Source organism: Papio anubis, chromosome 1 (assembly GCF_008728515.1).
Source record: "Papio anubis isolate 15944 chromosome 1, Panubis1.0, whole genome shotgun sequence".
In the NCBI taxonomy this organism is placed as follows: domain Eukaryota; kingdom Metazoa; phylum Chordata; class Mammalia; order Primates; family Cercopithecidae; genus Papio; species Papio anubis.
The window spans coordinates 121,802,872-121,825,865 of NC_044976.1; the positions used below are offsets into that span (position 1 = coordinate 121,802,872).

The 22,994-nt window shown below is 52.3% G+C and overlaps 1 protein-coding gene and 1 long non-coding RNA gene across 5 annotated transcripts; one reads left to right on the top strand and one right to left on the bottom strand.

The window, feature by feature from the left end:
- Positions 1-2,180: 2,180 nt before the first annotated feature.
- Positions 2,181-12,739, bottom strand: LOC108581444. The gene is made up of 3 exons (XR_001893676.3): positions 12,628-12,739; positions 8,008-8,150; positions 2,181-2,673 (listed from the first exon to the last, which is right to left on the bottom strand). It is a non-coding gene; the product is annotated as an uncharacterized LOC108581444 (long non-coding RNA).
- A 321-nt stretch (positions 12,740-13,060) lies between these two features.
- Positions 13,061-22,929, top strand: ZNF687 (zinc finger protein 687). Of its 4 annotated transcripts, none has more exons than XM_009180919.4 (9): positions 13,061-13,164; positions 17,351-19,479; positions 19,601-19,779; positions 20,153-20,329; positions 20,440-20,602; positions 20,747-21,076; positions 21,191-21,303; positions 21,502-21,643; positions 21,785-22,929. In XM_009180919.4, the coding sequence occupies exons 1-9, from the start codon at positions 13,155-13,157 to the stop codon at positions 22,277-22,279; spliced, it is 3,738 nt and encodes a 1,245-aa protein (XP_009179183.1). In that variant the 5' UTR covers positions 13,061-13,154; the 3' UTR covers positions 22,280-22,929.
- The last annotated feature ends 65 nt before the right edge of the window (positions 22,930-22,994 follow it).

The window sequence follows — 22,994 nt, forward strand, 5'->3', positions numbered from 1 at the left end:
TCAAGCAATTCTCATGCCTCAGCCTCCCAAGTAGCTGGGACTATAGGTGTGTACCACCATGCCAGGCTAATTTTTAATTTTTTTTATAGAGATGGGGTCTGTTTCCCAGGTTGGTCTTGAACTCCTGGGCTCAAGTGATCCTCCCACATTGGCCTCCCAAAGTGCTGGGATTATAGGTATGAGCCAACCTGCCTGGCCCATATAGTTTTAAAAGTTAGATTTGTAATAAAAATTGGTAGGGTCCTGCCCCAACCCTCTGCAGTCTTGAGGCCTACTCCCAGAAGTAATTTAACTTCTTAGCTAGCTCTTCCTGTACTTACTTCCTTATTCCCAAAGAATGAACTTATATGGCTATTTCTTAATTTTTCCATTTCAGGCATTATCTATACTATTTACTATAGAATATTATAATTTATTTTTTGTTGTTGTTTTTGAGGCAGAGTTTCGCTCTTATTGCCCAGGCTGGAATGCAGTGGCACGATCTCTGCTCACTGCAACCTCCGCCTCCCAGGTTCAAGCGATTCTGCTGCCTCAGCCTCCCAAGTAGCTGGGATTACAGGCATGTGCCACCACGCCCGTCTAATTTTTGTATTTTTAGTAGAGATGGGGTTTCACCATCTTGGCCAGGCTGGTCTTGAACTCCTGACCTTGTGATCCACCCGCCTCGGCCTCCTGAAGTGCTGGGATTACAATGCCTGACTAATTTTTATATTTTTTTTTTGTAGAGACGGGGTTTCGCCAGGTTACCTACACTGGTCTCAAACTCGTGAGCTCAAACAGTCTGCCCACCTCAGCCTCCCAAAGTGCTGGAATTACAGGCGTGAACCATCACACCCAGCATTGTTTTTGTTTTTATTCTTTTACTTTCAGAAATAGAAACCTCCTCTCAAATTGGTCAAATACAGTAGGTAACCTGTTAACCTCATGTGATGGCCTCCTGAGCTTGCTCCAATGTGGATTGGTTGTCCTAAACCTGCTGCAGAGTTGCAGTTCTGGCCCTTCCCTACACCTTCATCCTGGGAATCACTTCTTTCCTGGATGCCATGTTTTGGTTTTCTTTTGTTTCATCCTCTGTTTTAACAGAATTTGTCATCCAGTAGCTTCCTGAGAAAGGAGCACAGCAAGTTTATTTTGTGTATGCCTGAAAACATCTTGGCAGAGTATAGAATTCTACATTTAAAATAATGTTTCTTTAGATTTTGAAGGCATTGCCTCATTGTTTTCAGTTTTCTTTTTGTTTGTTTTTATTTTTCTCAATGTTTCAGCATCCAGAGGAATCTTGTTTGTTGGTGTTGAGACAGGATCTCACTTTGTAATCCAGGCTGCAATGCAGTGGCATGAACACGGCTCAGGCTGACTTGCTGCCACTACCTCTGAGGCTCAAGCAATCCTCTTGCCTCACTGTCTCAACTATCTGGGACTACAGGTGCATGCCACAACGCCCATCTGGATTTTGTATTTTTTGTAGAGATGGGGTTTCACCACATTGCCCAGGCTGGTCTGGAACTCCTAACCCTAAGTGATCCGCTCACCTTGGCCTCCCAAAGTGCTGGGATTACAGGCGTGAGCCACCTTTCCCATAGCCTGTATTCTAGTTTTCAGGGGGTATTATTAAGAAACTAGGGCTGGGTGTAGTAGCTCATGCTTGTAATCCCACACTTTAGGAGGCCGAGGCGGGAGGATCACTTGAGCCCAGGAGTTCAAGAACAGCCTGGGGAACATGGCAAGACTCCATTCCCCCACATTTTCTTAATTAAAAACAAAAAACAAATTAGCTGGTTGTGGTGCAGTGCACCTATAGTTCTAGCTACTCATGAGGCTGAGGTGGGAGTATCACTTGAGCTCAGGGGTCCAGGCTGCAATGAGCAGTGATCACGTTACTGTACTCTAGCCTGGGCAACAGAGCAAGATTGTCCCAAAAAACAAAAAAAAAGCATTCTGTTTTTATATCATGGGTGCAATATCTTCTCTTACATATATATGTATTTTTTTGATACAGAGTCTCGTTCTGTCGCCCAGGCTGGAGTTCAGTGGCATGATCTCAGCTTACTGCAACGTCTGCCTCCTGGGTTCAAGCGATTCTCCTGCCTCAGCCTCCCGAATAGCTGGGACTACAGGCATGTGCCACCATACCTGGCTAATTTTTGTAGTTTTAGTATAGACAGGGTTTCACCATCTTGACCAAGTTGGTCTTGAACTCCTGACCTCATGATCTACCCGCCTCGGCCTCCCAAAGTGCTGGGATTGCAGGCGTGAGCCACCGTGCCTGGCCGATCTTAATTTCTAAGGATAGTAATTGCAGTTTTAGGATATTTTCTTCTGGTCCCCTCATTATCTGTTACTCTCTGGGCTCCTCCTCATTTGGCTTCTTTTATGTTGGAGACTGCCTTCAGCTCTCAGATGATTCTTGGCTGTCTGTCTCCACTTAAGAGAGAGCTGCCTGGAAACTCCATGGATGGGGTGCGCAGAGATTGTCATATGTGGGCTTCCCTGGGAGTAAGGAGGGAGAGAGCAGCCTTTGAGTTCCTGTCGGCTTCTCCTGAGTCAGTCATCTCCAAAAAGGAATTTTCCAATCCTCCTTCCCCTGCTTTCAGAGGACCAAGGACTTTTCTGTGTTTGAGCCTTTCTGGGTTCCAAGACTGATTATTTTGTTCTTTGTTGGCTCTCCACTCCCTACATTATGAGCAGAATGGAAAAATCCCCAAAGTTAAGTCAGTTATCTTGCACATCTGGCTTTCCATTTATCAAACTAAATCTCTCATTTGCTGTAGTCTTCTCTTTGTCCTTGTGCTCTTTCATGTCTTATTTTTTGTTTACTTATTTTTATTTATTTATTTTTTTGAGACGGAGTCTCGCTCTGTCACCCAGGCTGGAGTGCAGTGGCGCAATCTTGGCTCACTACAAGCTCCGCCTCCTGGGTTCACACCATTCTCCTGCCTCAGCCTCCCGAGTAACTGGGACTACAGAGGACCGCCGCCACGCCCGGCTAAGTTTTTTGTATTTTTAGTAGAGATGGGGTTTTACCATGTTAGCCAGGATGGTCTCGATCTCCTGACCTTGTGATCTGCAAGCCTCGACCTCCCAAAGTGCTGGGATTACAGGCATGAGCCACTGCGCCCAGCCTATTTATTTATTTTTGAGACAGAGTCTTGCTCTGTTGCCCAGGCTGGAGTGCAGTGGCACCATCTTGGCTCACTGCAACCTCCATCTCCTGGGTTCAAGTGATTCTCCTGCCTCAGCCTCCTGAGTAGCTGGGATTACAGGCACCTGCCACCATGTCCAGCTATCCTCTGTATTTTTAGTAGAGTCAGGGTTTCACCATGTTGTCCAGGCTGGTCTCGAACTGCTGACCTCAGGTGATCTGCCCGCTTTGGCCTCCTAAAGTGCTGGGATTACAGGCATGAGCCACTGTGCCCGGCCAGACCCTGACACTGTAGAACATTACAGTCCAGTTACTTATTTATTTATTTATTTTTTATTTTGTTTTATGACGGAGTCCCGCTCTATTGCCCAGGCTGGAGTGTAGTGGTGTGGTCTTGGCTCACTGCAACCTCTGACTACTGGGTTCATGCGATTCTCCTGCCTCAGCCTTCTGAGTAGCTGGGAATACAGGTGCCCGCCACCATGCCTGGCTAATTTTTGTATTTTTAGTACAGCCAGGGTTTCACCATGTTGGCCAGGCTGGTCTCGAACTCCTGACCTCAAGTGATCCGCCTGCCTTGGACTCCCAGAGTGCTGGGATTACAGACATAAACCTGTAAAATAACTGGCCCTGGCCAGTTATTTTGAATTGCCCCTTAATCTGGATTTGTCTGATGTCAGATTCAGGTTATGCATCGTTGGCAGGGATAGCACAGTGATGCTGTTATTCTCATTGTGCTGTATCAGATGGCACACAGTTTTAATTTGTCCCATTTTTTCATAATAATAAGGGGTGAGTGGGCAGGGTACAGATAAAATAATATTGGCCCTGATTTGTTAATTGCTGGAGCTGGCTCATGATTACCTGGAGGCTCATACTTTTCTGTTTACTTTTATGTGTTTAAAATTTTTCAGCATATTGGCCGGGCGCGGTGGCTCACGCCTGTAATCCCAGCACTTTGGGAGGCCGAGGCGGGCGGATCACGAGGTCAGGAGATCGAGACCATCCTGGCTAACACGGTGAAACCCCGTCTCTACTAAAAATGCAAAAAATTAGCCAGGCGAGGCGGCGGGCGTCTGTAGTCCCAGCTACTCGGGAGGCTGAGGCAGGAGAATGGCGTGAACCCGGGAGGCGGAGCTTGCAGTGAGCCGAGATCGCGCCACTGCACTCCAGCCTGGGCGACTAAGCGAGACTCTGCCTCAAAAATAAAATAAAATAAAATAAAATAAAATAAAATTTTTCAGCATATTGAAATATTTTTTAAAATCTGAAGCAAAGATATTTAAAATATTTTATCTAGCATATTAAGGCACACTGGTACCAAGTAGGATTTCAGTGTTGTTCCATTTACTATAATGCTGGGAAGGGATGATCTTCAAATTAAAAAAATATATGTATGCAGTCTAGGCTCAACCCATAGGTCCACAGTTTGTAGTCTTTGTCCTAGAAAATGAAAGAGTATGGGCTGGGCACAGTGGCTCATGCCTGTAATCCTAGTGCTTTGGGAGGCTGAGGCAGGAGGATAGCTTGAGCCCAGGAGTTTGAGACAGCCTGGGCAACATAAGGAGACCTTGTCTCTACAAACTATATATATACACATATATATTTTAATTAGCCAGATGTGGTCACACACACCTATAGTCCCAGCTACTCAGAAGGCTGAGCGGGAGAATTGCTTGAGTCCAGGAGTTCAAGGTTACAGTGAGCTATGATGACACCACTGAACTCCAGCCTGGGTGATAGAGCAAGACCCTGTTTGTTAAATAAATTTAATAAGTAGGCCAGGTGGGCTGGGTGTGGTGTCTCATGCCTGTATTCCCAGCACTTTGGGAGGCCAAGGTGGGTGGATCACCTGAGGTCAGACCAACCTGACCAACACAGTGAAACCCCATCTCTACCAAAAATACAAAATTAGCCGGGCGTGATGGCGCACACCTGTAGTCCCAGCTACTTGGGAGGCTGAAGCAGGAGAATCGCTTGAACCTGGGAAGCTGAGGTTGCAGTGAGCCGAGATCGCACCACTGTACTCCAGCCTGGGCAACAAGAGTGAAACTCCATCTCTAAATAAATAAATAAATAAATAAATATAAAAATAGGGTAGATGTGGTGGCTCACACCTGTAATTCCAGCACTTTGGGAGGCTGTTGTGGGAGGATCACTTGAACCCAGGAGATCGAGAGCAACCAGGGCAACATAGTGGGACCCCATCTCTACCAAAAATAAAAAAATTAGCTGGGCATGGTGCATGCCTGTAATCCCAGCTATTCGGGAGGCTGACATGGGAGGATCACATGAGCCCAGGAGCTCAAGGCTGCAGTAAGCCGAGACTGCACCAGGGCACTCCAGCCTGGTCTCACTCACTCCAGCCTGGAGAGAGTGAGACCCTCTCTCAAAAAAAAAAGCCAGGCATGGTGGCTTACGCCTGTAATCCCGGTATTTTGGGTGGCCAAGGTAGGCAGATCACGAGGTCAGGAGTTCGAGACCAGCCTGGCCAGTATGGTAAACTCCGCCTCTACTAAAAACACACACAAAAAATTAGCCGGGCATGGCAGTGGGCGCCTGTAATCCCAGCTACTCTGGAGGCTGAGGCAGGAGAATCGCTGGAACCCGAGAGGTGGAGGTTGCAGTGAGCTGAGACTGTGCCATTGCACTCCAACCTGGGTGAGAGCGAGACTAATAATAAGAAACAGTCACAGCTCTCCTTGCTCGATTACTTTCTACAGGAGCATGGCAGTTACACCACTGAGGCATTCCTCAGTGCCCAGCAAAATTTTGTGCAAAGTTGTGCTGGGTACTGCTTGGTCTGCTACCTGCTGCAAGTCAAGGACAGGTAGGTGACTTCTGCTGCTCATCCTAACATTTCTCCAGGGTTCTCTCCGTCCCTTCGTGTGTAGTTCTCAATTACTTATTACTGCCCTCCATGGCAAAGATTTGAAAAATGAAACAATATATTTTAAGCAAAGACAGAAGGTTTGTGAAGACTAATAATAATAATAATAAAAATTGGCCGGACGCGGTGGCTCACGCCTGTAATCCCAGCACTTTGGGAGGCCGAGGCAGGCGGATCACGAGGTCAGGAGATCGAGACCATCCTGGCTAACACGGTGAAACCCCGTCTCTACTAAAAATACAAAAAATTAGCTGGGCGTGGTGGTGCGCGCCTGTAGTCCCAGCTACTCGGGAGGCTGAGGCAGGAGAATGGCGTGAGCCTGGGAGGCGGAGCTTGCAGTGAGCCGAGATCGCGCCACTGCACTCCAGCCTAGGCGACAGAGCGAGACTCCATCTCAAAAAAAATAATAATAATAATAATAATAATAACAATCAAGAATGGGGATAGGAGTAGTATAGGACAGAGTAGGGTGAGACAGAAGACGGCTGCAACAAGGAAAGGTGGTGGGTACTATTAACAGAAGGTGCGCACCATTAATCTGGTGGTCTGTGTGTCTGTGTGTGCATCTCCAAAGATTCCTCCTACTAGCCAGGCGCAGTGCCTCACATCTGCAGCCCCAGCTACTTGGGAGGCTGAGGTGGGTGGATCACTTGAGCCCAGGAGGTTGAGGCTGCAGTGAGCCGTGATAGCCCCACTGCACTCCAGCCTGGGTGACAGAGCAAGACCTTGTTTAAAAAAAAAAAAAATGTGTGTGAGTGTGTGTGTGCGTGTGTGTGTATATATATATTCCTCTTACCCTTTCCCAGGCAATGGTTACCACAATTCTGCTACTATCACCATTGATTTACTTTGCCTGTTCTTGAACTTTATTTTTTATTTTTGTTTTATTTTTTGAGACGGAGTCTTGCTCTGTTGCCCAGGCTGGAGTGCAGTGGCACGATCTCAGCTCACTGCAACCTCTGCCACCCAGGTTCAAGCGATTCTCCTGCCTCAGCCTCCCAAGTAGCTGCGATTACAGGTGCACACCACCACACCTGGCTAATTTTTGTGTTGTTAGTAGAGATGGGGCTTCAGCATCTTGGCCAGGCTAGTCTTGAACTCCTGACCTTGTGATCCACCTGTCTCAGCCTCCCAAAGTGCTGGGATTACAGGTATGAGCCACCACGCCTGGCTTGAACTTTATATAAATGGAATCATACTATATATGTATAGTATATATATATACACACACACACATATATACACATATATGCACACATATATAAATGGAATCATACTCTCTATATATATGAAGTTCAAGAATTTTTTTTTTTTTTGAGTCGGAGTGTCACTCTTGTTGCCCAGGCTGGAGTGCAATGGCACAATCTCGGCTCACCACAACCTCCGCCTCCCAGGTTCAAGTGATTCTCCTACCTCAGCCTCCCGAGTAGCTGGGATTACAGGCATGCACCACTATGCCTGGCTAATTTTTGTATTTTTAGTAGAGACAGAGTTTCTTCATGTTGGTCAGGCTAGTCTCGAACTCCTGACCTCAGGTGATTCGCCTGCTTCGGCCTCCCAAAGTGCTGGGATTACAGGTGTGAGCCACTGCACCCGGCCCATTCCTGTTGATTTAAATATCCAGGTAAATGAGTCTTCCAGGCCACTGGCCTCTCAGTCTCCTGATCTCCCCTTCTAGTCCATTCCTCTCTCCTGAATGCGTATTTCCTACCTTTTTTCTCCTCAAACTCCTAGTTTCTTCATCATCCTCACTCTTAGAGGGTGATCTTGATTTTTTATTCTTACAGAGTTTGACAACACATGCTCTTTCTTATACCACTGGGCAACAGAAACAACAAAGAGATATCCCACAGCTCCCCAGCTCCCTCGACCCATGCCCGCTCACTCTGCCTTCTCTCCCAATTATTATTCGGGAACTGTTCCTGCCGCTGTGTAAGGCAATGCCTCTGTTTGTGAACTTGACCCTCTCGCTCACCTTCTGAAGAACATGGTTCCAGGAACTTTCCTTATCGCTCTGCTACTTCAGTTTTTCCTGTCTACAGGATCCTCCCCACCCGTGTACTAACATACAACTTCTTCATCTTCAAATAAATAGTCCTTTCCTTGGGTCAGTAGAACCTGATGAGAAAAAGAGATAACTATTAAAAGAAACAGTCCTTTCTTGGTCGCCTTTTTCCCTCTAGTTACCATCTTTTTTCTCCTTCCTTCCTTTGAAAGAGTTTTATAGTGACTTTTCTTTTTTCCTCCTCCATTCTTCTGAACCCATTCCATGCAGGCTTTTGTCCCCACCAGTCCATCAAATCTCTCCTTATCATGATCACCGGTGACCTCCATTTTGCTTAAATCCATTGGTCAATTCTCAGGTTTCATCCTATTTGATATTTTAGTGGCATCTGACTATCATTCTCTCTTCCTCTTTCTTGAGATACTTTTTAAATTTAGCTTGAAGGTTACAACATTCTCCTGGTTCCCTCCTTCCTCTTTGCTGTTCTTCTCATCTCCTTGACCTTTTAACTTTGGAGTTTCCCGTGCCTCAGTCCTCCCTTGGTGATCTCATCCATTCTGACCTGGGTTTTAAACACTGTCTATAAGCTGATGACACCTACATTTGTATCTCCACTTGGATGTGTAATACCTCAACATGACTAAAACTGAGCTACCGACCTAACCCCTAAAACCTGCTTCTCCTGTAGTCTTCTCAGCTCAAGAAATGGGCCATATCATGCTTCTACTTCCTCAGCCTCCAAGCTCTGGAGTCTTTTCTTTCTCTCACACCGCACTTTCAACCCTTTTAAAACGTAAGTCAGGCCACCACGTCATCTGTCTCCTTTTGATGGCTTCCTATCCCACTCTGAGAAAATGCCAAAGAACTTCCCATAGCTTCCAAAGCATCCCATGACCCAACTCGCTCCTCCCACCCACTCTGGAACACACTCCCCACCTGAGGACCTTGTACTTGTTCTTTCTTCCTGGAATGTTCTCGTCCCAGATAGCTGCATGGCTCACTCCCTCATCTCCTTCAGACCTTTACTTAACCACCATCTTCTCGGAAAGGCCTTCATTGTCCACCCTATCTAAAATTGCAACCCTCCCACACTTACTGTCATCCTTCCCTGCTTTTTTTTTTTTTTTTTTTTTTTGAGACGGAGTCTTGCTCTGCGCCCAGGCTGTAGTGCAGTGGCGCAATCTCGGTTCACTGCAACTTCTGCCTCCCGGGTTCAAGTGATTCTCTTGCCTCAGCCTCCCAAGTAGCTGGGACTATAGGTGTGTGCCACCATGCCCAGCTAATTTTTTGTATTTTTAGTACAGACAGGGTTTCACCGTGTTAGCCAGGATGGTCTCGATCTCCTGACCTCGTGATTCACCCGCCTCGGCCTCCCAAAGTGCTGGGATTACAGGTGTGAGCCACCGCACCTAGCCGCCTGCTTTGTTTTTTGATTGTTTTTGTTTTTAAATTAACACTTTATTTTTTACAGCATTTTCAGGTTTACAGAAAAACTGAGCACAAAATGGGAGTTCCCACATATCCTCTCTCCAGTTTCCCGTTGTTATTATTTTGAGACAAGGTCTTGGTCTTTTGCCCAGGCTGGAGTGCAGTGGTGTGACTATACCTCACTGCAACTTTGACCTCCAGGGCTCAGGTGATTCTCCCTCCTCAGCCTCCCAAATAGCTGGGACCACAGGCGTGCACCACCATGCCACACTTAAAAAAAGTTTTTTTGTAGAGATGGGGTCTCTTCATGTTGTTCAGGTTACCCTATTATTCATTAATATCTTGCATTAGTGTGGTACATTTGTTACAATTGATGAACCAATATGGATTCTTTATTATTAAGAGACAGGGTCTCACTTTGTTGCCCAGGCTGGAGTGCGGCAGCAGGATCATAGCTCACTGCAGCCTCAAACTGCTGGGCTCAGGGAACTCTCCCGCTTCAGCCTCTTGAGTACTTGGGACTACAGGTGTGCGCCACTGTACTCCGCTAATTTTTCTAATTTTTTTGTTGATCCTCCCGCTTTGGCCTCCCAAAGTTCAGGGATTACATGTGTGAGCCACCACGCTCACAGGGTTCAGTCTTTGTGTTGTACATTCCATGGCTTTTGACAAATGAATAATGCCATGTATCCACTATTACAGTATCATACAGAATAGTTTCAGTGTCCTTAGAGTCCCCTGTGCTCCATTTATTCATCTCCCTCCCTCCACCTGAACCCTCGGCAACCAACCACTGATCTTTTTACTCTCTCTAGTTTTGCCTTTTCTAGAATGTCACATAGTTGGAATCATACAGCATGCAGCCTTTTCAGATTGGCTTCTTCATTTATTCATGTGCACTGCAGATTCCTCTGTCTTTGCATGGCTTGATAGCTCTATTTTATTCCTTGGCAGCTATCAGTTCTAATATTTATTGTTTGTCTTCTCTTTAAGAATGTGTGTTTCATGACAGGGCTTCTTGTCTGCTTTGTTAACTGCTGCACCCCCAGTACCTGGAATAGTACCTCCTTCCATGGTTGTGCTAAGGATTGCATGAGTTATTAATGATATACATAAAGTTTTTCTTTTTGTGTGTGTGTGTGTTTTTTTTTTGAGACAGGGTCTTGCTCTGTCTCCCAGGCTGGAGTGCAGTGGTGTGATCCCAGCTCACTGCAGCTTTGACTTCCTAGGCTCAAGCGATCCTTCCATCCCAGCCTCCCCAGCAGCTGGGATCACAGTCGCCTGCCAACACCCCTGGCTAATTTTTTTTCCCCAAATATTTTGTAGAGGCAGAGTCCTGCTATGTTGCACAGGCTGGTCTCGAACTCCAGGGCTCAAGCGAGCTACCCACCTAGACTTCTCAAAGTGCTGGGATTACAGGTGTGAGTCCCCCATAATATTATGTGTATATGAGTAGTAACTGTTATTCCGTATAGGAAGACCAGAAGAGGAGGTGGAAACGGAATGCTGGTTACTTACATAGGGACCCTTAAATAGTCCTCAGAGAAGGAAGAGCACCTGAGCTGGAGCGACTGGGAGCAAATGCAGGCGTACCAAGCACACAGGATGCAAGTCTCTGGGAGAAAGGGCACACTAATCCCAACTGCCAATTACTTTACAAAGCACATTTACATTCTAAAATCATTTAATCCTCACAAAAATAATATTGTCAGGTGGTATTATAATCCCCGTTTTACCCATGAGAAAACAGGATCTGGGAGGTTAAGCGACTTGCCCATTGCCATCATAGGGCAAGTGGTGGCTCCAGGATTCCCATCCATAAGTTCTGACTCATACTTCAAAGGAGCTCGGAAACTGCCGGGGCGCGATGGGGAGTCCTGGTTCCAGTGTCCTGGGACTCCTGGGCAGGGTAACAAAACCACTTTTAAAAACCCTGCCGGGCGCGGTGGGTCACACTTGTAATCCCAGCACTTTGGGAGGCTGAGGCGGGTGGATCATTTGAGGTCAGAAGTTCGAGACCAGCCTGGCCAATATGGTGAAACCCCGTCTCTACTAAAAATACAAAAATGGCCGGCCACGGTGGCTCACACCTGTAATCCCAGCACTTTGGGAGGCCGAGGAGGGCAGAGCACGAGGTCAGGAGATCGAGACCATCCGGGCTAACATGGTGAAACCCCGTCTCTACTAAAAATACAAAAAATTAGCCGAGCGTAGTGGCCGGCGCCTGTAGTCCCAGCTACTCGGGAGGCTGAGGCAGGAGAATGGCGTGAACGCGGGAGGCGGAGCTTGCAGTGAGCCGAGATCGCACCACTGCACTCCAGCTTGGGCGACAGGGCCGAGACTCCGTCTCAAAAAAAAAAAAAAAAAAAATTAGCCGGGCGGGTAGTGTTGCACACCTGTAATCCCAGCTAGTCGGGAGGCTGAGGCTGGAGAATCGCTTGAGCCTGGGAGGTGGAGGTTGCAGTGAGCCGAGGTCCCGCCACTGCACTCCAGTCTGGACTACAGAATGAGGCCCTGTTTAAAAAAAAAAAAACTTCGCCAAGGTAGGGAGCAGTGGCTCACGTCTGAAGGATCTCTTGAGACCAGCCTGGGCAACATGGCAAAACCCTGTCTCTACAAAAAATTAAACTAGCCGGGTGTGTTGGCTGTCTCTTGTAGTCCCAGCTACTCAGGAGGCTGAGGGGGGAGGATCACTGGGGCCTGGGAGGTTGAGGCTGCAGTCAGCCGTGATCGCACCACTGTGCTCCCACCCGGGCAACAGAGTGAGACTGCCTCAAAAAAACTAATTAAAAAAAAAAAACACCATGCAGTTAACGAGCGGCTGCGTGCGCGAGGTGGCACGCTGGGCTTGCAGACGAATTCTGCCAGTGCTATTAGAACATTTAAGAGATTCATTTTCGGAGCGACTCCTCCCTTTCCCCCGCCTGCAGGGGGCGTGGCAACAAAGCGCGGGAAAACTCGACCTTGACCCCACCCCCTACTCCTTGCTGGGGGCGGGGAAAAGGGGAGCTCTTAAATGGGAAATGGAGCTGGGGGGTACCTCCAGCCCATACTTAGGAAGCCTATCAGTTGCCCCTTTAAGGCCTCTTTGGAAATGGCCCAGGCCACGCCAGCACTCCTAACGTCGCCTCCCCCGCTTCCGGTCCGCGAGCACTTCCCAACCTTTAGGTCCCGATTCCTTCCACGTTCGGAATCCCGTACCCCGTCCACGCCCTCCCGCAGAGGGAGGAGCGACGGGTTACGCTGTGGCCCAGGAGCTGGCCCGTGCGAGGATCCCATCCATCAGATTATATGGCGATTTAGACGGTGGGAAGACAGCGAGGAAATGGTCAGCGGATGACGTAATGTTTGGGGTGGCGTCCCATTCTGTGACTTCTGCCCGGCATCAGTGACACGGAATTAGCTTGAAACAGCGCAAAAGGACCTACACTTCCGTCCTGCACTCCGACTCAGTGCGGTTCTGCTCAAAGCGCCCACCACACAGAAGCTGGATTCCTTCGATTCGCGAAAGTGAACTGCAGCTTCAAGCTTCGAGCGGCCAATAGGGAGCGAGGGGCGGAGACGCACCTGGGCGCTCCCCTCTCTAGTAGGAAAGCCGGGAAGCAGGCTGGCTTCTTTCTAAGCGACAGTGGCGGAGGCCAATCGTTTCCGTGACTTGCAGATGGGGCAGACGGACCCTTGCGCAGCCAATGGGGAGAGGTATCTTCAGAGGGCCTCGGCCCCTTGCCCAATGAGCATAAGAGGACTGTGCGGGGCTAGTTCCGAGCGGCAGTACTTAGGACCAACCCAGTGCGGGGCTGGGAGGGGCGCAGGGCTGAGCGAAGGGGGCAAGGGCCAATGGCGAGTGCGAAAGCGGGCAGCCCAGACCCGGAGCGCGGAGGGAGGAGAGGGAGGGGGGAGGCTGAACCGGAGAGAAGCAGGAAGTAGCGGCGGCCGCGGGGAGGGCGGCGGTGGCGGCGGCGGCTGGAGTGGGGTAGAGACCGCCGGGTCTCGGCCCGCACCAGGAGCGGAACAAGTAAGCGTGCCTGGGGTAAATACCCGCCCTTGGCTCCGCCCACTTGGGGGGGCGGGTAAATACCCCCGCCCCTCCCCCACTTGGTCAACTACCCCCTTCTCCGCGCCGCCCCCTGGGGCGGCTTCTAAGAGGGCCCAGACACCGCCTCCATCCACTGGGGCGGATGGGCAAAACTCCCGGCCTGTTGAAAGCACAGCCCCTAGCCGGGTAAACCCCCAGGAGGGTCGAGAACCCCAAGTCCTGGCGCCCCCAGCTCGAGAGGCACCCGAAGTGCGGCCCGGAGATTGGAGGCTGCGGGATGTCGCGACCTAAAATGGTGTCCGTTCCCGGGGATGGGGGCGGGGGGACTGGGCCAGGCCGGAGCGGAGCCTGCACCCCGACTGGGCGCGGGTCAGCGTCCGGGCCCGGGCAAGACTCAGGCTTGCGCCCCTGGCCCCATGTGCACCCTCCGATCAGTCTCCAGTCTCTAGCGAGCCTCCGGGAGTCTGCGGCGGAAGGAGGTTCCGCTGCGCCCGGAGGCGAGGGGACGAGGTCCGAGTTGGGACGGACCCCGGCTAGAGAGCTGAGAGTCGCGCAGAGACCGCCCCCTCTCTCCTCCCCTCTTTGCCAGCTCCCCACCCCATCCTGTGTAGTCCTGGGTCCCCAGGTGCTGCGCAGCAGGTACCAAAGGGCCTGGCCTGACTGAGGCCCGGCCTTCGCTTCGCACGCCGGTGCGAGTGAGAGAAGCGCCGCGCGCCTCAGTTTCCCTTGTAGTTTCTCTTGTGTACACCCCGCCCCCTCCTCGCAACCCAGGACTTGCTCCCCGCGCCGGCCCTCGGCAGATGGCAGGGACTTAATTCCGCCCGCTGCCCAGCTTGGCCGCAACCTAATCGCCGCCAGCCCCTCGCCCTCCTCTGCGCTGCAGGCCTTGGGCCCGGGCAAAGGGCAGTGAAGCCCCCACTCGACCTGGGTCTGTTCAGCCTTTTCCTGTTCAGCCTCTTTGGCTTTTGGGGAAGCACAGAGGGAAAGGGGGCGGGGGAGATAGGAGCCCTAGAGACAGGGCTCAGCAGTCGCAGGAAGGCCTGATCTTCTTTGGCCTTGAGCTCGGCGACTTGCTTGGTCGACTGCTCTGAGTGGGTGGCCATCGGATGACCTCTAAGTCACTGGAACTCCCAAGAGGGAGGTGGCTGGCGGCGGGGGGCGTGCGGGTGAGTTCGCAGGTGTTTTCTAGTCTTTGCTGGTCTTCCCTGTACCAGTCCACTTTTCTGAGTACCTGAATGGAAGGTAGCTCAGGCCTCTGATCAGGAGGGAGCCAGGCTTAGGAGCCAGGCCCATAGAGACAAGGGGTTTTGTTTAAACCCAGAGTCTGCAGAATTAAATAGGGTGGGAGTGAGGGAAGGACTCCCCCTTTGTCTGGTTGGTATCCTTTGCCCCCACCCCCACCTTGGTCCCAGGAATTCCAGCTGCCACATGCTGCGGCTGTCTCTAGTTACAGTATGAAGGCTGGAGAGAAGTGGGAGAACTGGCTTCGAGAAATGGCCTGCAACCTGGGCATGGAATGGATAGGGATAGATTCTTTAGTTGCTTCTTCGTAGATACAGAAACAGTCATGGGGAGGCACTGGCAGGGGACAGACATGGGTCTCCCACAAACTCTGAGCTGGCCTGCTTGTTCGATTAGTGCCACATAATTCTTGTGGGATTTTAAATTTTATTTTTTGCACTTGGCTAGGTTGAGGTTAGGTGAAACTTCCTGGGCTACTGTTGCCACAGGAAAATGGAAAGGGTGAGGAGTTTAAGTTAGGGAATGGAATGGGGTGAGGAGCTCGGAGCAGAAATGATGGGTGAGGGGTGAAGGAGCCTGGCTTTTCCCCACTGTGGCAGCTGTGCTGGATAAGTGTGTACCCTGGGAGTTTTAGCCTCAAGAGAGCAAGCTGCGGAGGGGTGGTGAAGGAGGGGCTGGCTAGGGGAGGGCCAGGCACTCTGGGGAAGGTAGTGAGCGAGCAGCAGGTGTTTGTGACAGGAGAGGCCTAGGCTGGGGCCCTTGTGACCAGGCTGCCATCACCATTTTCCCCTCTGTCTCTTCTCTTTGTCTCTTTCTGTTCCTGTGTCTTATTTTTTCCATCTTGGTCTCTTGGGTAATTTCCTTGAGTCCTTTTCTCCCTGCTGACCAAGCTAGATCTCCAGGTGCCAGTGATGGCCCCAGGTGCCCTAGATTTGATCCTGCATGACCCCTGACTCTTGCCTCCGACCCCAGCCCTAGAGTTCCGGGGGTTATTCCTTTCCAGCTCTTCCTTGACCTGACATGTCCTTGTTTGGTTCATCTGGAATACTGAATCGTATTCTCGGTGTGATTCTTACATTAGCAATTTCGTATCGTGCTCAGAATAACCCTATGATATATAGATCACTTGTGCTCTCTGTCTTGTCTTTTCTTTTTCTTCTTTTTTTTTTTGAGACAGGGTCTCACTCTGTCACCCAGGCTGGAGTGCGTGGCGTGATCATGGCCCATCACAGCCTCGACCTCCTGGGCTTAGGGGATCCTCCCATGTCAGCTGGGAGGCATAGCTGGGAATACAAGCATGTGCCATCATGCCTGGGGAGTTTCACCATGTTGCCCAGGGTGGTCTTGAACTCCTGGGCCCAAGTGATTGACCTCCCAAAGTGCTGGGATTACAGATGTGAGCCACCACACCCGGCCATTTGTGTCCTCTTTCAAACAGCAAAAGTAAGGCACTGAAGAAACTTGCTTGTACTGCAGGCCCCTAATAAAGCTGAACGAGGATCATTTCTTAAGTCTTGGCTTACGGCCTTGCCCCTTTGTACACATAGCCTTTCAGATCTCTGTGGACCCCAGAAGATCCATGAAGAATATGAATTGATTCCATGTGGACATGAATGAGCCCTTAAACCTAGAGCATCATATACATCATCCTCCTTAATGATAGTATCGATTATTTGGTTCTGTGCTGGGCACAGGAGGGGATGAGCTGGTTTCCACCAGGATGCTCACTGAGCTCCCCTGTTCCTGTATTTCTTCTTCTTTTTTGTGTGTTTTTTCCTGAGATGGAGTCTTGCTCTGTCACCCAGGCTGGAGTGCAGTGGCACAATCTCGGCTCACTGCAAGCTCCGCTTCCCGAGTTCAAGCAATTCTTTTGCCTCAGCCTCCCGAGTAGCTGGGACTATAGGTGAGTGCTGCCACGCCCAGCTACTTTTTGTATTTTTAGTAGCCCCGGGGTTTCACCATCTTGGCCAGGATGGTCTTGATCTCCTGACCTCGTGATCCGCCCGCCTCTGCCTCCCAAAGTGCTGGGATTACAGGTGTCAGCCACTGTGCCTGGCCCCCTGTATTTCTTTTTGAGACAGGGTCTTACTCTGTCCAGGCTGGAGTGCAGTGGCATGATCTTGGCTCACTGCAACCTCAACCTCATGGGTTCAAGTGATTCTTCTGCCTCAGCCTCCTGAGTAGTTGCTATTACAGGCATGCGCCACCACACCTGTCTAGTTTTTTGTATTTTTAGTAGAGACAGGGTTTCACTATGTTGGCCAGGCTGGTCTCAAACTCCTGACCTCAAGTGATCCACCTGCCTCAGTCTCCCAAAACACTGGGACTACAAGCATGAGCCACCGCACCTGGCCCCTTCCCTGTATTTCTGAGAACTCTCTTTTCTCCTGCTTTCTCTGGATTTTGGAGCCTGCCAGGGTATGGACACTAACCTTCTGATTTTAGGGTTTGGCAAACCTAGCAGCTCTGTAGGATTCATGCTGTGGTGGAGGTGTACCTAAGTTGGAGTGCATATGGGTTCTGAGAGAGGATAAATATGGAGATGCTGAGGAAAGAGCTCCAGGATCTCCAGACATCTCAGTTTCCCCTTATTCCTGTTTTCATCAGGTCTGGGACCTGCCGATATGGGGGACATGAAGACCCCTGATTTTGATGACCTCCTTGCTGCCTTTGACATCCCTGACATTGATGCAAATGAAGCCATCCATTCTGGGCCAGAAGAAAATGAGGGGCCAGGAGGCCCAGGGAAGCCAGAACCAGGTGTGGGAAGTGAATCTGGAGACACAGCAGCAGCCTCAGCTGGGGATGGCCCTGGAGTTCCAGCCCAGGCCTCTGACCATGGCCTGCCACCGCCAGACATTTCTGTAGTTAGTGTCATTGTCAAGAACACTGTGTGTCCTGAGCAGTCTGAGGCCCTGGCTGGAGGCTCAGCAGGGGATGGGGCCCAGGCTGCTGGGGTAACTAAGGAAGGGCCTGTGGGGCCTCATCGAATGCAGAATGGTTTTGGGGGTCCTGAACCTTCCCTCCCAGAAACCCCCCACTCTCCTGCTCCTCCCAGTGGGGGCACCTGGAAAGAAAAAGGCATGGAAGGCAAAACTCCCTTGGACCTGTTTGCTCATTTTGGCCCTGAGCCAGGGGACCACCCGGATCCCCTGCCTCCCTCTGCACCCTCTCCCCCTCAGGAGGGGGCTATGACCCCACCTCCTTTCCCCTCTTCCTTTGAGCTGGCCCAGGAGAATGGCCCAGGCATGCAGCCACCTGTTTCTTCCCCACCGTTGGGGGCCTTGAAGCAGGAGAGCTGCAGCCCCCATCAACCCCAGGGCCTAGCCCCACAAGGCTCAGGCTCCAGCCCTGAGGCCACGGACATCCCTGCCAGTGCCTCGCCTCCCCGAGTTGCTGGGGTGCCCTTCTTCAAGCAGTCTCCAGGGCACCAGAGCCCTCTTGCCTCCCCCAAACTGCCCGTCTGTCAGCCCTTGAAAGAAGAAGATGATGAGGGGCCAGTGGACAAGTCTTCCCCAGGAAGTCCCCAGAGTCCCTCTAGTGGGGCTGAGGCTGCAGATGAGGACAGCAATGACTCCCCTGCCTCCAGCTCCTCTAGGCCTCTTAAGGTGCGGATCAAGACCATTAAAACATCCTGCGGGAATATCACAAGGACTGTAACTCGGGTCCCTTCAGATCCTGATCCACCTGCCCCCTTGGCTGAGGGGGCCTTCTTGGCTGAAGCTAGCCTCTTGAAGCTGTCCCCTGCAACACCTACTTCTGAGGGTCCAAAGGTGGTGAGCGTACAGTTGGGTGATGGTACAAGGCTGAAAGGCACTGTGCTGCCTGTGGCCACCATCCAGAATGCCAGTACTGCCATGCTGATGGCAGCCAGTGTGGCCCGCAAGGCTGTGGTGCTGCCTGGGGGGACCGCCACCAGCCCTAAGATGATTGCTAAGAATGTGCTAGGCCTGGTGCCCCAAGCCCTGCCTAAGGCTGAGGGGCGGGCAGGGCTGGGGACTGGGGGACAGAAGGTGAATGGTGCCTCAGTGGTGATGGTGCAGCCTTCAAAGACAACTACTGGGCCGAGTACAGGGGGCGGCACAGTGATCTCACGGACCCAGTCCAGCCTGGTGGAGGCCTTCAACAAGATCCTCAACAGCAAGAACCTGCTCCCTGCCTATAGGCCAAACCTGAGCCCACCAGCTGAGGCTGGGCTGGCCCTGCCTCCCACCGGCTACCGCTGCCTGGAGTGTGGGGATGCCTTCTCGTTGGAGAAGAGCCTGGCACGGCACTATGACCGCCGGAGCATGCGCATCGAGGTCACCTGCAACCACTGCGCCCGCCGCCTGGTCTTCTTCAACAAGTGCAGCCTGCTCCTGCATGCACGTGAACACAAGGACAAGGGGCTCGTTATGCAGTGCTCACATTTGGTCATGAGGCCCGTAGCCCTTGACCAGATGGTGGGGCAGCCGGACATCACACCCCTGCTGCCTGTAGCTGTCCCACCTATCTCTGGACCTCTGGTCTTGCCTGCCTTGGGCAAGGGTGAGGGGGCCATCACCTCCTCTGCCATTACTACAGTTGCTGCTGAGGCCCCTGTCCTGCCACTCTCCACTGAGCCGCCTGCTGCCCCTGCCACTTCTGCTTACACGTGCTTTCGCTGCCTGGAGTGCAAGGAGCAGTGCCGGGACAAGGCTGGCATGGCAGCTCACTTCCAGCAGCTCGGCCCCCCTGCCCCTGGGGCCACCAGCAATGTGAGTCACCTTTCACAGCCCTTCTGTGGGGACAGGATCTAGGAAGGCGTTGGGGGCTTGGTTAGAAGTAATAGAGACAGGACGCTCTTCACCGACTTTCCTTGTTTAATCCACTCGACAGGTGTGCCCAACCTGCCCCATGATGCTCCCCAATCGCTGCAGCTTCAGCGCCCACCAGCGCATGCATAAGAATCGACCCCCCCACGTCTGTCCTGAGTGTGGGGGCAACTTCTTGCAAGCCAATTTTCAGACCCATCTCCGGGAGGCCTGTCTGCACGTCTCTCGCCGTGTGGGATACAGGTGCCTTGGACCCTTCCTCCATAGAACTGTAGGGTTTCGTGTGTCCTAGCCTCAGCTTCAGATGGCCTTTCAAGATCCCCGCTGTATCCCTCAGCCCTGTTTTGGCAAACAACCCTGAGATAGTACGTCCTGCCTTCCCGTTGTCCCCCATGGAGATGGGGGGAAGCAGGGCCACCTCTGGAGCTCCAGCTCTCCCTCGGCAGCCTCCCTTGGGGAATGGCCTCTGCACCTCTCTCATTTCTCCACCTTGCTCATGCTCCACTACTGATTTCCTTCTTATAGTCTACCCAGTCCCAGAGAATAAATGTGTGGTCCCAGGTTGGGCATGGAGATGCCTCCCACCTCACCACAGGGCCTCCTGCTTCCTCCCTAGGTGCCCCAGCTGTTCAGTGGTGTTTGGGGGTGTGAACTCCATCAAGTCCCACATCCAGACGTCGCACTGCGAGGTTTTCCACAAGTGCCCCATCTGCCCCATGGCCTTCAAGTCTGGGCCCAGCGCCCATGCCCACCTCTACTCCCAGCATCCCAGCTTCCAAACTCAGCAGGCCAAGTGAGGCCCGGGGGAGGGCCGGGCCGGGCCAGGGAGGCAGGGCTGGTGGGGTGTAGGAGGGGAGGGGCTGCACCCCTCCCTGCCTGATGTCTGCATTGTCCTCACCTCAGGCTGATCTACAAGTGCGCCATGTGTGACACAGTCTTCACTCACAAACCCCTCCTCTCCTCACACTTCGACCAGCACTTGCTGCCCCAGCGTGTCAGTGTCTTTAAGTGCCCGTCTTGTCCTCTGCTTTTTGCCCAAAAAAGGACCATGCTGGAACATCTCAAGGTACAGGAGCAGGGGGATGGGGGATGGGGGATGGATGCTTAGCTGTACTGACCTGGGGCTGGGGCCACATACTTCAGAAGTGGGGGGCTTTGGCACAGCCAGGCCCTCCCCCACAACAGCAACCTCCCTTGTCTCCTCTCACAGAACACCCACCAGTCTGGGCGCTTGGAGGAGACTACTGGGAAAGGGTCCGGGGGTGCCCTGCTGACCCCCAAGACTGAGCCTGAGGAGCTGGCTGTTTCTCAGGGAGGGGCAGCCCCTGCTACTGAGGAGTCGTCTTCATCTTCAGAAGAGGAGGAAGTACCCAGCTCCCCTGAGCCCCCCCGTCCAGCCAAACGGCCTCGGCGGGAACTAGGGAGCAAAGGCCTCAAGGGTGGGGGTGGGGGGCCTGGAGGCTGGACCTGTGGCCTGTGTCACTCCTGGTTCCCTGAGCGTGACGAGTATGTGGCCCACATGAAGAAGGAGCATGGCAAGGTGAGTGAGCCCCAAGGGGAGTACCATGGGCTGGGGGCAGCACTGGGACTGCCAGTGTGACAGTGGGGACGGGGTCCTGGAGCCTGGCTCTGACATCTACCCATGCTCTCCTAGTCAGTGAAAAAGTTTCCCTGTCGCCTTTGTGAGCGCTCCTTCTGCTCCGCCCCCAGCCTGAGGCGTCATGTCAGGGTCAATCACGAGGGCATCAAGCGAGTGTACCCCTGCAGGTAAGTCTTGCTCCCCGCTTTTTCTCCCTGCCCAGCACGTGACTCTCCCCGTATGCCAAAGTACCTTTGCACCTGCGACGTGTCTAAGTGGCCTGATGGTTGGGGTCTCCCTCTGCTCCAGCAGCCCCCTCATCAGGAGCCAAGGGCCTTGGCCTTCAGGCTGTGCCCCTGCTGCCATCCTGTCCTCTCCCATTTCAGGTATTGCACAGAGGGAAAACGCACCTTCAGCAGCCGCCTGATCCTGGAGAAACATGTCCAGGTCCGGCATGGCTTGCAGCTTGGGGCCCAGTCCCCTGGCCGGGGGACCACTTTGGCTCGGGGTTCCAGTGCCAGAGCCCAGGTAGGCAGAGGCCCGGCCTGCTGTGCTAGGGCTTTGAGTGAGAAACTGGAAGGTAGAGACTGTGGCCTCAGGAAGTGAGCGTGGGGGTGCCAAGGACAGTGGGGATGGTGGTAAGGCCCAGTTTCTTCCACTTTTCTACAGGGGCCAGGTCGGAAACGCCGCCAGTCTTCTGACTCTTGCAGTGAGGAGCCTGACAGCACGACACCGCCAGCCAAGTCCCCCAGGGGCGGACCTGGATCTGGAGGCCATGGCCCCCTGCACTACCGGAGCAGCGGCTCCACAGAACAGAGCCTCATGGTGGGGTTGAGGGTGGAGGATGGTGCCCAGCAGTGCCTCGACTGTGGCTTGTGCTTTGCCTCCCCTGGCTCCCTGAGCCGGCACCGTTTCATCAGCCACAAGAAGAGACGGGGTGTGGGTAAAGCCAGTGCCCTGGGGCTGGGGGATGGGGAGGAAGAGGCCCCTCCATCAAGGTCTGACCCCGATGGTGGAGACTCACCCCTGCCTGCCTCTGGAGGCCCACTGACCTGTAAGGTCTGTGGCAAGAGCTGCGACAGTCCTCTCAACCTCAAGACCCACTTCCGCACGCATGGCATGGCGTTCATCAGGGCTCGGCAGGGGGCTATTGGGGATAACTAGGCCCTAAGCCTGGGACTGACCAGCCCCTTCCTCTTGGAGCCTGGTTTTCCCTGCTGCTGCCTGATCCCCTGGCTGGGGAGTTTCCTTGACATTAACATTTTGTTAATTCCTCTCTCAAACCTGAAGAAAAGCTTTTGAGGATTATTCTAGTTATTTGCAACCTCCCTTTGGGTTTGGCCCTGGAGTCCTAGTAGAGTGGACCCTCCATTCCTCTTTTCTGAGCCCAACACTAATTATGCTCCTGCTGCAGAACCCCCAGTGTGGGCCTGGGGTTGGGAGGATGGGACTTAGGTATTCCTGCTAGACAGGTTCAGGGAAGGACTGATGGGGGTGTCACGGATGGACACATCCCTCCACAATTCCTTCAGGCATGGACTGGAAATTTCCTCCTCTGGGCCAGGCCCTACCCTAGTGCCCCCTCCCCCCCAACTCACTGGCACTCAAGCCCCCTACCCCTGCAGTGCCTTTCACTTCTTTTTTTCCCCAGAAATCCAGGGGGGGTGGTTGGTGGGGATGAGTCCTGTCAAGGGGGCCACAGGAGAGGAGGGGACAGGCTCTCAGGAATCCTTTATTCTTGTAGTAATAATACTAACAGTGGGGGAACTAGGGAGAAAACCAGACCATTAAAACTGTTTTTGGTCTAATCTCCATTCAGGCCTCTTTTTCTGTGACTTGGACAATGTGGACTTGAAGCGGGTGAGAGAACATGGAAGGC

Excerpts from the sequence above, each read along its gene's own strand:
- ZNF687 (XM_009180919.4), top strand. Across the intron at positions 19,480-19,600 it reads CCCCTGGGGCCACCAGCAAT|GTGTGCCCAACCTGCCCCAT; the intron begins GTGAGTCACCTT and ends TCCACTCGACAG. Across the intron at positions 20,603-20,746 it reads CCATGCTGGAACATCTCAAG|AACACCCACCAGTCTGGGCG; the intron begins GTACAGGAGCAG and ends CTCCTCTCACAG.